Here is a 13,785-nt window from a genome sequence, read left to right as displayed (position 1 = left end):
TGGCATTTGTGTCTTGGTCTCAGGAAGGGCTTCTTTTGTGGAACACTTCCAAAATGATCTTTGGACTTTTCTTTGCCTCTCATAGCATTTTTCTCACTGTGTGTCGGGGCAGTATGTGGATATGTCCCCTTCCTGGCAAATTTCTTTTGAAACTTCTTTACTATGGCCCTGATTGTGCTTTCTGGTAAGTTCAACTGCCAACCTGTTTTTTGTAGCCATTCCCAAATCTATGCATCTCAACAGCTTTTTTCTCATTTGAGCTGAGAGCTCTTGGGTTTTACCCATGTTGAGGGACGACAAAGTGATTTTACCTCTGTGTTATCTCATTCATACCCTGGTGAAGCAGGAAATGGTCATAGACAACAATAATGTTCATAGACACAGAGTTAAAATCGCATTGTCATCCCTCAACATGGGTAAAACTCAAGAGCTCTCAGCTCAAATGAGAAAAAAGCTGTCGAAAGGCATAAATTTGGGAACGGCTACCAAAAAATAGGTCAGCAGTTGAAATGACCAGAAAGCACAATCAGGGCCATAGTAAATAAATTTCAAAAGCATGGAACAGTTGATTTTACCTCTGTGTCACCTCACAGCCTGACATTGTATAAAAAGTAAAAGAAAAAAAAACAAGCATATGCTTGTATGTGTGTTTGTATGTTGTCTGGATATCTGCTGGTTTAACATAATGGTTCCTGTAGTTTGGCTCCTGTATTTTGTGAATGTGCAGTGTTTATCAGTTTTCTAATTCTGCGTGTGTTTGTATGTTTGCTCTCTTTAGAGGTACAGAGGAAGTGTTCCAGGCTCTGGAGGATAACCAGGTGACTCTGTCCACAATGAAAGCCTCCCGCTTTGTCAGGGCTTTTGAGAAAGAGGTGGACCGTTGGGAGCGCTGCCTGTCACTAGTGCTGGAGGTCATAGAGATGATCCTTACCGTCCAGAGACAGTGGATGTACCTGGAGGTATGCACACGTGCACACAAACACACACACATAGAAAAGCACAAAATTGTGGCCAGATAGTAAAAAAAAACAGTAATAAATTGACACAGTGTGCATGATGTTACTCACATTTGTGCATGTACTATACTAAGCATTTCGCATCATCTTCCACATTTACAGTCTTTGCAAACACACACACACACACACACACATACATCATTATGTACATCAGTTACACATGTGAATTCACATATGCAGTGTATAGGGTGTGTTTTCCAAAGAAGTACGTCATGTGTTTTTCCCATACCACCATACTGTTCACACACTGCAGCAGTGTTTGTTGAAAATGTGATCAGATGATTAACCAAGCATTCACAAACACACACGCACATCTGCAGACCTTCACTGATTCACCATAAGCTGACATGTGCAGAGTTTAGTAGAATCACACTCATTCATTTCCTTTAATGAAGCCCATATCACTGCAGAGACACAACAGCACGTTTGTACTGCTGAAGGTTCACTGAGTTAGCCTTGACCCCCGGTATCTCTGGAGTGATACATAAACATAAAAGCTCACTCTCTGATGATCGCACAAACACACCGCAGCATGAGCGCACAGAGCCATCTGTTCTCTTAACAGTGATGAAGAGAGTACATAGCGGCTGTCAGAAGAGATCTCCTGTGTGTGTGCGTGTCTTTGTATACACACCTGTGATTCTTTTCACAATTTATTTCTAACTCTCTTCCTCCCTAAGAACATCTTCCTAGGGGAGGACATTCGTGCGCGGCTGCCTCATGAGTCCATGGAGTTTGATGACATCAACTCCAGCTGGAAGACCATCATGGACCGAATGAACAAGGACAATAATGCACTGAGAGGAACACATCACCCAGGTGCAAACAGGGGGGGTGCAGTCGTCCCAGATGGGAAATGGCTGGTTTACAGCAGCTTTCAGATAGAAAAGGAAAGGAATCATACAGGCCCAAAATCTTGACATACGTCAGTCTAGCTAGTCTAGTCAGTTTCTTTAGAGCAAGGCTGCCTAAAGTGTGGCAGTTATTGACTTGTGAGGATGTTTAATTTGACTCAGTAGAAAGATAGGCCCGAAACATACTTCACGCAAGGACGCGAATGTAGACGCTTCAAGCTACGTAGACGGGGTTTCATGCATAGTTGCGTTCAAAAATGTGTCCAACACATTTCATAACACAGCGTGAGCTGCATTCTGAGCATTACAACAAGGGGCGCTAAAACGACAGCCAACATGCATGCAGTTAAGTTCTGGTACTTGACCTTCTGTTTGGGAGAGGTATAAGAATGTGTCTGACCATTCAAAAAATTTGGAATCACTGTTCAAAAGTTTGGAATCGATGTTTTCTAGGCCTCTCACAATTATTACTTAATCACCTGACTGCAGTTATTTAAGGTAATTGCAGTTATTTAATCGGACCTTTTGCGTTCATATGTGTACACATTATTGAGACACATCATATGCCTTATGAAAACAACTAAAGTTTTAACTTTTAACTTGTTCTATGACACCTTTAGAGGGCCGTAATGGGTAGCATTTGTTGATTTGAGCTCTTTCTGTAATATGTTGGGAGCTACTAAGTCTCGACAACTTGGAACAACATGGCTAATTACCCAGTGTAGCCACTGTAAGTTTTTTAACACTGGCGTATCATGAACCAAGAAAGATAAATAAAATGTCAATAACAATCATTGTCAGCATAAATTCCATGATTGTGATAAGCCTATTGTTTTCTAGTTGCAGATAAATGCATAAAATGATTTTAATTTGCTTAACATGTTACTATTTCAACTTCACAAATTTCAAACAGTTAGAAGGAAGCTTGGAAGCTGAAAAAATCAGATCTCAGCATTTATTTTATTAGCTGTCTCAATAAAAATAAAACTTACTATTTCAAAAGGGCTGATCAAATCTTGGGGCAGATTTTTGTTTGCAATAAGAATGTACTTCATTCTTGTTTTTGAAGAAAAAAATACTTAGGTGTCTAATTTATCTAATATCTAAATTTGCATTGTATATATTATAATTATGTATTAAATAGCAACAGTTACTAATATTACAACTTATACTAAACTTTTGAGTGGTAGTGCATATACTGGCCTGCTCATAAATTTGCACCTGAAAGGAACGGGAGAAAAGTCTGTTGAGATTTCTGGGAATTCAGAGCACAGCATGCAGTCATGAATAATGTGGGAGAGCTAAGGAGAACACTGGCCATGGACTCATCCTTCTCTGTGCTAGGTCTGCCTGAGAAGCTGTCTGAAATGAACAGCAAGTTGGAGGAGATCCAGAAGTCTTTAGACATGTATCTAGAGACCAAGAGACAAATATTTCCACGATTCTACTTCCTGTCCAATGATGATCTACTGGAGATACTGGGCCAGTCGCGCAACCCAGGCGCAGTACAGCCTCACCTCAAAAAATGCTTCGACAATATCAAGAGTCTTCGCATCAATAAGGTACTCCCACACACAGCAGTCTGGACTTTCAAATGAGGATATAGACAGCAGAACTGGAGTCATAACCTCATGATATGACTCTGTAGACTATTCAAGGTCTTGAGAGGTCATCAAACACATGGTCTCGGGCTGTGTCTTGGTGTTGGGAGTTCAGTGCATCAGTACTGCAAATAGATCTTGTCTGGACAGCCGAAAGCTAGTCTTGGTCATGTGGGTTCTGATCTGGGTCAGGGCCAGAGATGTGTGTTTAACCACAGCTCTGAAACGCACACTAACATAATCTGCTTGTGTGTGTGTGTGTGTGTGTGCATGTGTGTGTGTGCATGAGTGTGTGAACCTCCAGAGACAGCAACCCCTATATTCACTGCTTCCAAACTGTATAAAGTCATTGAAACCCTTATAGTACATTTCTAAGGCTGGCTCTACACGGTGAAGCGTTCACACAACTGTAGTTGCTTGAAACCCACAGGAAACTAATTGCACTTGAGTTGCTTAATATAAAGCATCCTGTAACTCACTTGAAACTCAGCCTCATCAGTTGCAAGCATTTCAACTTCATGGAACAAGTTTCATGAAGCTGCCAAGTATCTCATGATCACATTGAATAATATCATTTCAAATGAATGATGTCACCAGATCTATCTACAAGACAATAGAACAGAAAATGGTTTACTGGGGGGTTGAAAAGGAGACCCCCCCTGACTCACTTCATGTAAGGTTAGAAGTTTTTTCAAAAAGAAAGGTAGATGACATATAAAACATAGACATATAAAAAAGAACAGATGAAAAAAATTCTGCAAATATGTTAATAACACCTGGCAGATGACTTTACGTAGCAAGAACGATAGGGTGTATGAAAAAAAGCTGCTATTTTGCATATCTAGCAGTGTAACAGAATGTGTTGCGTGCAACTTTTCCAAGTTGTACAAAAATTATGTGGCTCTCAGTGTGCAACTAGTTCCATGAAAATGTCACCATGTAAAGCCAGACTCATGTTGTAATCTTTAGCAGCAACAGCACTTTATGTACACATATTATTTATATACACACACAAATACAATAACATACAGTCAGAAAGAGACTGAGAGTCAGGTTGTGTTCTGCGATGGGCTGAGAGGTGAGATGGAAGGAGATGATCTGCATGGTGAGATGGAAGAGCAAAATATATCTTTGTGTCTCGATCGTTATGCTGCATGCTCAAGCACATAATTAAGGCATGGAGAAACACGACAATCTATTACATCATGACACTCTTTTCAGTTCTGGTGAGTGACACTTGGTGACTAGCTTGGCTAGTTTCCCACTTGTGGCAATATCTGTTTTGTTTTGTCTGTTAGGGCTGCGTATTGATCCAAAACCTCAAGTCCAATACCGATACCAAAAGGATGCTTCAGAAACCTTTTGTCTAATTGTGACCAACAAGATTTATTATTAATAATAATATCCATCTTCCATCTTCTCCTTTTTTGGCCCTCCACACGAGTCACTTGACCAGGATGCTGTAGTTAAAAAAAAACAAACAAACAAACAAACAAATCAATAAAAGGGACAAAAAATACATCTCAGATCTCCTGTGGTGAGGTATATTGTTAATCATTATCATTGACAATAATACAGTCAATAATAGCATAGAATCTGATAAATAATATATACTATATCCATACATTGCAAAGAAACATACAAGAAGCTCAAACGGTTGAAAAAGGCTGTAATCATGGTTAACAGTAAATTTGGTGACTGCTCTGTGACAAGCAAGGATGTCTCAGATGACATCCTTGACTTTTTGCCGTAATTAAAATTTGTGGTTTCCCAGTAGACAGCTAAATTAGAGCTGAACTGACCCTAGCAAGTCAAAGCTCTCACCTACAAATTTAGTAGTTTTGGTGCCAGCTGAATCTAAACGTGTTCCCTATGCTGACAGATGCCACATTAGCTTTCTCTTTCAGAAGTCAGAAAGCAGACTGGAAAGCTTAATCTAACCTGCTGAAATATCCTCACTCAGAACGCTTGTGTATGTTTGTGATGTGTTTCATTCAAGTCCTCCCCTCTCCAGCAGCGACAGAGTAACGTTAGTGCTGCTCTTCATGTAGTGTTCTAGATGCATAAATCACGTTTTTGATAAAGTGGTTCAGCAGATTTCACGTAATACTTGACTTTGTAACTACTGGTTTAAAGCATTATCTGCATAAGGAACTATTCTTATCTAACGTTAGCTTACTATGAAATACTGCCAGAAGTTGGAGCTCTGCAATGCGTTATAGTTAAGCGTGCTGTCTTTTTTCACTCTCTGTGCATCAAGGAGCCAGTCAGACTCAGATGTCGTCTGATATTTTTTCTCTCTTCTTTCCTTTTCCGTCTTCATTTTTGAATAATTCTAACAATCCTTTATAATGTAACCTTTTATCCAGAGTACTGCCAGTTTTCACTACTCAGCCCTAATCTGTGTACAGTATGCGTGCAACACCAAAATTTTACATACATTAGTATGCCACCACCCACAGTCTAAGCAAATCACCTAGGCTAGTCTAATAAAAGAAAAAAGAGAGAAACAGAATTAGTGATGTTACTTGGCCAAAGTTTATGGGGAAAGTATATTAACCTAGATATCCATGTCTTCCAGCCTTATGCAAACATATAGCTCAAAAATTGTGAATAACACGTCTTATGGGGTGAACTGTATGGGTTGATACCTGTGTAAATGTGTGTAGGTGGGGATCAGCAGTAGTAAATCTGAAGCCGGTGGAATGTTCTCTGCTGATGGAGAGTTTGTGGAGTTCACTCACCCTGTTCTTCTAGAGGGGCCAGTAGAGGTGCGTACAAATCAATGGAATATCATATACACTCTTACTTGGGTTTCCTCTTATGTTCTGTTCGTATTTGTATGTATGTTTGTGTATAGGCATGGTTATGTGATGTTGAGCGGACCATGCGCTGGACTCTGAAGGATAGTCTAAAGAACTGCCGTCTAGCCCTCAAAAAAATGACCGGAAAAAGAGACAAGTGGGTTAAAGATTGGCCTGGACAGGTGTGTGACCTCTGTTTTGTGGGTGCAAGTGAGTGTATGTGGGCAAGTGGTAAACTGTATTCTGTTTTTGTGCAGATGCTGATAACAGCCAGTCAAATCCAGTGGACCACAGACGTCACTAAATCCCTGATTACAGGCAAAGAGAGAGCAGACAAATCCGCACTCAAATCCATGAAGAAGAAACAGGTGAAATGAGGAGCTTTTCCCACTAAGGGCTTCCTGTCTTCCAAACAGACTGTTTTATTTTCCTGGGGCAGAAACACACTGATTGTTTGCTGTCTTAACTTTTGATTTTTGGACACATGGTCATTAAAATGTAATCTTTTATTGCATTGTATATCGAAACAAATCATGTTGCTGATTGTCACTGAGTTCATGCCACAACCATAAACATTGTGCCATAACATGTCACACAGAGTAATGATGTAAGTGTCACCAAGCAGAAGTGTGAGCTTTCATGAGCTGTCATGCGGTAGGTGTCCATGCTGCACCGCTACTCTGATGCCATCAGGGGAAACCTCTCAAAGATCCTGCGCCTCAAGATCGTCGCCTTGGTTACAGTGGAGGTCCACGCACGTGATGTCATTGACAAATTGGCTAAAGCAGGCTGCTGTGACGTCAACGCTTTCGATTGGCTCTGCCAACTCCGCCTCTATTGGGATAAGGTCAGAGACAGAGACTGAGATGGTACACTACTGAGCAAAAGTCAGAGACCATCCTTCATTTATTGAACTAGTACGAGTTACTCATTTTTCAACATCAAGAAAAAAACTGAAAACAGATATTTAACAAGAACTTACACAGAAGCATCAACAACTAAATATAATATCAAATTGTCAATATTTGGTGTGTCCATCTTCCCACTCTTTTCAGGAGACATGCCTTCAGTTTTTTTCTTCCAAAGAAATCTGCAGGGATTCCACACCTCCAAAGTTCAGTCTTAAAAGTTGTATTTTCTGCTTCTCACGATCCAAATAATCCTAAAAACATTCAATGATAATTCAGTCCATTGTTTTGAGGACACCACCAGCTTCTTTGTTTTTCTCAGTAATGACTGCTAGACAGCTACACATCCTTTCAGACCCGTAGTGTTGAGTTTTCACAGTGGAAGTATTAAAAGAAACACCTGTGGATTTTTTTGAGATCTGAAATGTTGTGGAGCTTGATTTTCCCCTATCTCACGAAGATTAAATATTTAAGTACTGTTTATTTGAAGGTGACAGTTTTGGTGGTTTACCAGGTCAACTGTTATTAGGAGTCCCACTTTCTCTTTAACTTGTCCTTAATGACTGTGTTGAATAAAATTAAATAAATGAAGCGTGGTTTCTGACTTTTGTAAAACATTGTATATGTAGGATTGAATATGTGCAGTTACCTGTGTGTGTTGACTGGTTACACTGATTTATTATAAACAATGCTTTGAATGCTTTGGCAACACTATATTATAGCTTAATACTATCAGTAAAGCTTCTTGGACTGGAATTGATTTGATTTCACAGAGAGAGTGGAATATGTGTTATGGTATGGGAGACAGGACGCATTAATCAAATGACTAATCAAAGCTGCATAAATCTGTTTGTTTATGTGTGTTTGCCTGCAGGATGTGGATGACTGCATTATCAGACAGACCAACACACACTTCCAATATGGTTACGAGTACCTGGGCAACTCTGGCCGCCTGGTCATCACCCCTCTAACTGACAGGTACGGTAGCCATAGCAACATGACAGTCCTTACCTCTAAAAGGCAATAGCAACTGGCCTGGACGGCAAAGCTTATTGGATTCCCTAGAGCCGAACGGTCTTCCTTCTCTGGTGTTAAGCTGCATTGCCACACTACTGCCATTGCTGGTGAATGAGTTTCCCTGAAGCATGTATATGCATTTACATTTTTCCACATTTAGCTATGGTCGTCACAGGTGAAAGGCCTTGTTGTATATGATAACTATGTTGTATACATTGTGTACGAGTCAAATGGACATAATATGCAATATAATCTTCCATTGGAGCCCTTATACCATGCACTTCACCAGATGTATCCTAGAGTAATCAGAGAGATTACCATTAGCGAGCGTGTAGTAGTTTCTCATGTTATTACAGATAATACCGCTATGGCCTATGATAGCTCACTTGATAATGGATAACATGAACACCCCTGTAATAATCATTACACTAATATCAGCTTTCTTGTAATAATCATCATCTTTTGATAAAAACATTAAGGCCATTACTGAGCTCATAATCAAAATAAGATGACAGCCGCAAAGGAGCAAATCTGCTGCATCAGCATCAGGGTGATGGTGGACACACTGACCTGCGAGAGAGACAGGGATCACAAGTGTGCCAATAAGATTTGAATTGATTTCAGAGAGAGAGACAGACAGAAAGACAGTGACATGTGTCTTAAGCTTGAGTTCCAGGCTTCCATGTGCAAGCGTTACAATGGAAGTGTGAAGATTTTCCCCCACTATCAATTATTTCATGGAATCCACATATGAGGTGAGAGTCGAGAGTCAATAGCTGATTTTTTATTGCGTCCTTTAGAAACAGCAGAATGGCGATGAAAAACACAGCTGCAAAACGATCTTCCATGAAATGAAAGAAAACATCTAATCCTGGCTTATGCTGATGAGCACATGACATCCTAAACCCACTCAAGGACATGGAGAATGGGCTTATGGGTGTCTTTCTTTTTCCCTCTGTGTGTGTGTATGACACTGTCAACACTTATTTTTATAAGCGCTCAAATTTGGGTCTGTTTGAATGTGGTTTTCGGTGTGTTGTCTGTGTGGGTGATTCTGTGGGGCTGCCTGTCTAGGTGGATGTCTTCGTCTGTACCGTTTTCACCCACCGAAAGTGCCACGGTGCGTACTTGTTGATGGTGTTTTTGGGAGCACTTATGTCTGTCTTTGCAGCTGTGCTTGCATGGCTGGGCCTGGCCTTGCTTTTCTATTGCTCTGACTTATTGTTTGCTTCTTTCAGTCTTTTATCAGTCTGTCCAGCTGTGACTTGTATGCTCGTCCCTGGTGTGTTTTCCGACACTGCATTTGCAAGTTTGCCAACATTAAATGGCTGAATCTGAATATGCTCCCTCTTATCACTGCACCACTTCAGGTGTTAGCCAATGTGTAGTGTTGCATGAATTCTTACTGGACAATTTGATTGTCAGCATAGTTAACTAAGGGCAACATGCAGCAAAATTGTAGTGTGCTGATAATGTACACTATTGCAGTGTTTTTCCTACCTTTAAATAGGCTGAGTGGCCTTCCCAACCAAACTTATGTGCCATGCAAGAGATAAGATACAGACTAAAACTGGCAGGCTAACATTTGCTTCTTAAAGGTGCAGTAAGCGATTTTAATCCAATGCACTATTAATCAAATTCAGCAAATATCTCCTCATGGTCCACTAGCTGTCCGTTCTGTATGCACGCTGGAAAAATATCTGGCGTTCATACACAGCCCTGGCTCTGTAAATGGGGAACAACCACAGTGGATCAGACTGAACACTATTCCAGCCCATCAGCAACAGGGGGCATTTGTGCTTGTGCACAGGACAGGGGGAAGGGGAGGGGCAGGTGAGACTATATATCTGGTACATGCTATATGTTGTGAACTCCATGCATTGTCAAGAAGGACAGATGGCAGAAACAGTCAAAGAGGAGAACATCTGAAAAACAAACACTGAGAAAAAAGTTCTTATATAAGGTGAGGGCGAAGAGCTGTGGCAACATCGGTGAGGCATTTCAGTGGAGGAGAGACCTCAGAGAGTTGACAAGGCTTCTTATTTGCCAGCTTCTTGTTTGAATTTTCTTTCTCATTCTCATTCCACCTTAAAAGGTGCAGCAGTTACATTCTTGCGCCTTTTAAGGTGGAACAGGAAAATTCAAACAAGAAGCTGGCGAACAAGAAGCTGACCAGCTTCATCGAGAGTTGGAAAGCATGAAAAGAGACAAGGAAGTTTCTCTGTTTCTGCTTATTCTTTTTGCTAATCTTTGGTCTAGCTAATCACAACTGGTTAGCTTTGCAGGAGTAATTATAGTGAAAGTTTGCTAACCCCCAATCTTGCTAACATTACTTGCTGTGTCGTTGTTCGCTCTAACGTTATGTCATGACATTTTTCTGTACAGTGTTTGTAAAGGGTTTTATGGCCACAAAGATCTAAAAAAAACAAGTTTGCTAGCACTAGCTCTGTGTCGTTCACCTCGTCAGTGCACCTCTAGAGAGTGGAGCTTCTGAAAGAGCTCCGAAGGGAGCTCGCTTACTGCGTCTTTAATGTCCAGTTTTTATGTAGTATGTGTTCATTTTTTGGCCAAAATAAAATAAGTTTGGTCCCAGTGAGGAGCAGTGACTAACTCTATCTTCAAGCATCTAGTCACTATAGGCTTTAATCACTGAATTTCTTGGTCTGTAAAGAAACAAAAAGTGATATTATAAGAAATATTATTTTGAGGTGATTTAATTTAAAATATGGTGATGTATCCTTGAATAGGCAATAATAAAAGATGTGAAACTCAAGCATGACATGTCCATTTTGACAGTTTATCAGCAAGGAAACCAGCGTGAGATCCCATTTTTTGGATGTGTATACACTTACGCAATTAACTCCCTGTAGCATTCTTCAAGCCCTAAGAATCAGAAGCAGATCAATTTGGGCTTTCTTATGGACTTGACAGGCCAAACAGCGTATTCCTTCTGCCTGAAAACACTATATTGTGTCAGAATATCATGTTGAATAAATAGAAATGGTCTAAAATTAACTTACTTTATAATGTATGTTTTATGTAAGTTATAATTGGTTTTCTTATCCTTTTACCATGTTACCATTTTTGATATACAAAGTTTTGTTTCAACAGTGACAGTATATTTCCATATTTTTCCTGAATTAACAATGATTTTGTTAAGACCGTCAGTGGCTCATACAGAGTGTATTTGTGCATAGTTAAAGCTCAAATTACTCTTTCTTTTGGTGCTGGGGCCTGGAAGCTAATTTGTCCAATGTTTGCTATTGTTTGCATGTACACACATCTGGTTGCTAAGTTACTACCACAGCATGATGAAGCAGAACGGATTCTTAAAGCATGCACCATTTAGCAAGTCAGTGCTCTTTGCTGTGCATGAAATCAGTGAATGAGTAAAGTAAGTGACCTGTTTTGCAGGTGCTATATGACTCTGACCACAGCCTTGCATCTGCATCGTGGAGGATCTCCTAAAGGCCCAGCCGGCACAGGCAAAACTGAGACTGTGAAAGACCTGGGCAAAGCTCTGGGCATGTACGTCATTGTGGTCAACTGCTCCGATGGCCTAGACTACAAATCCATGGGCCGCATGTACTCTGGCCTCGCTCAGGTATTGTTAATATGTAATAAAGACCATTTAAATGTAAATGAATTTCACAATTTTCAATACTTTATAAACACGTTGTGGACAGAGAAGGACCAGGCAAGGTGGCATAATTAATTGTGCAGATTGTTTATGAAATGAATGTATTTGTGTGTGTTCCCAGACTGGCGCATGGGGTTGTTTTGATGAATTTAACCGCATTAATATTGAGGTGTTGTCAGTAGTGGCACAGCAGATCCTGTCCATCCTCTCAGCTCTGTCTGCAGGAGCCACCAACTTCATCTTCGAGGGCAGAGATATCCGCCTGGTCTGGTCCTGTGGCATCTTCATCACCATGAACCCTGGTACATCAATGAAATACTGAATTATTAATAATTATTTGTTTGCATGGATTTCTAAAGCACTATTTAATAGCCTGGTTGTACTAGAGAAGGTTCTGTAATATCATTTGTGGGGGATTTGGCACATTGATATGGGAAGGATATGTGTAATTTTCCACAAATAACTTGGTTAGCAAGTATTGTTACTAACCAAGAGGTCAGTTTGAGCAGGATGGGTACAGCCAGTTACAGGTCATTCACTCCAGAATTGTAAAAAACACAGACATTGCACATTCGTTCTGAATGAAAATGACAGACTTCATGGAAAATCACTGAAATTATAGAATCTCGACAGAGAAAAAGAAATCCAGCTCCAATAGCTCATTATTTAGAATTTAACTATCTATGGATTGGCATTATGATGTGTCATTGTATAGAATACAGAATTTTTTAATTCCAGTCTTTTATGTATGTGTTTTAATGTGTTTGCTTGTGGGTCTCCTCTAGGTTATGCCGGTCGTACCGAGTTGCCTGATAATCTGAAGTCCATGTTCCGGCCAATCTCTATGGTAGTGCCAGACTCCACTCTGATAGCTGAGATCACTCTGTTTGGAGAAGGCTTCAACAACTGCAAGGTGACCTGGCATGTTCACTCTTTCAACACACACAAACATACTTGTGAGTAGAGACGTCACAAGACCAGAAATTTGGTAGTCTTTACCAACACCAGTGAAATTATGCAATCCTCTATAACTGATATTGTTGCAGCAACACAATTAGGCTACGTTTACACAGCAGGTAAAAGTGGCCCAAATCTTTTTCCTCATATGTGACACAGATGTGTCATTTGTGTGGCAGTGTGAACAGCAAAAACGCATTGAATCTGACCTTTTCAATTCTGATTTGAGATGCTTTTATATGTGGTACTGAAATCCTGTACGTATCCGATCTGTGGCAATGTGACTCAGTCTGAACAGCCAGATCGGAATTCATGTGACTTTTACATCAATCTAACTCGACATTCGTCATAATTTCGCGCTGCTGAGACTCATAAACACTTAGGCTGATGTTTCTGTACCAAACATTAGAAGAGACTCATCCAAACCGTTCCATGTTCGAAGAGGTTTCGAACGAAACGGCCGAGCGCGGCCGGAGGAGACCGAGGCGTCAGAGAACAGTTTAAAGAATCCGAGGACACGAACCAAAGAAGTAGCCGTGGCCGAATAATGTGCCCCTTTTACGGCGAACTCGAACACACTGTGGGTGATGAGTCCAGCTGTCAACCACTGGAACTTTATAATCGCTCCTGTGATGCTGGCGAAGACGAAACTGAAGCTCCGGGAGCGACTGGCATTTGCTAGCCGTCCTGACTGTTTACCTCTGGGCGAGGACGCCACGTGAAGCATTGTTCTTTTGCACATGCGGGTCAGTTTAGAAGCGTGATCTGTTCAGACTAATGTCGCATACAGGTCACATTTAAAAGATAATGTGAACAGCCAAACAAAAAAAGATTTGGTGAGAAAATCAGATTTTGGCCACTTTTACCTGCTGTGTAAACGTAGCCTTAGACACCATTGTCAAGTTTTTCTTCTGTGTGCCAACAGATAGGGATGTGAAACCAACTATACTTGGTACTACCTGGAGGAGAACTCTAGAAATAAAAAAAT

At 40.5% G+C, this 13,785-nt stretch overlaps 1 protein-coding gene across 1 annotated transcript in view; it reads left to right on the top strand.

Moving 5' to 3' along the window:
* dnah2 (dynein, axonemal, heavy chain 2) overlaps positions 1-13,785 on the top strand; it is a 211,978-nt gene that overhangs the window by 101,494 nt on the left and 96,699 nt on the right. Inside the window, exons 29-39 of the mRNA XM_036596629.1 lie at positions 779-959; positions 1,697-1,835; positions 3,215-3,432; positions 6,141-6,242; positions 6,332-6,457; positions 6,533-6,643; positions 6,934-7,122; positions 8,058-8,161; positions 11,615-11,804; positions 11,962-12,142; positions 12,626-12,753. Coding sequence (XP_036452522.1) covers positions 779-959; positions 1,697-1,835; positions 3,215-3,432; positions 6,141-6,242; positions 6,332-6,457; positions 6,533-6,643; positions 6,934-7,122; positions 8,058-8,161; positions 11,615-11,804; positions 11,962-12,142; positions 12,626-12,753 — 1,669 coding nt within the window. The remainder of the gene's footprint in view (positions 1-778; positions 960-1,696; positions 1,836-3,214; positions 3,433-6,140; positions 6,243-6,331; positions 6,458-6,532; positions 6,644-6,933; positions 7,123-8,057; positions 8,162-11,614; positions 11,805-11,961; positions 12,143-12,625; positions 12,754-13,785) is intronic.

This window comes from Colossoma macropomum, unplaced genomic scaffold (genome assembly GCF_904425465.1).
Source record: "Colossoma macropomum unplaced genomic scaffold, Colossoma_macropomum, whole genome shotgun sequence".
Taxonomy (NCBI): Eukaryota; Metazoa; Chordata; class Actinopteri; order Characiformes; family Serrasalmidae; genus Colossoma; species Colossoma macropomum.
This window is presented reverse-complemented; position numbering and strand designations above follow the sequence as displayed.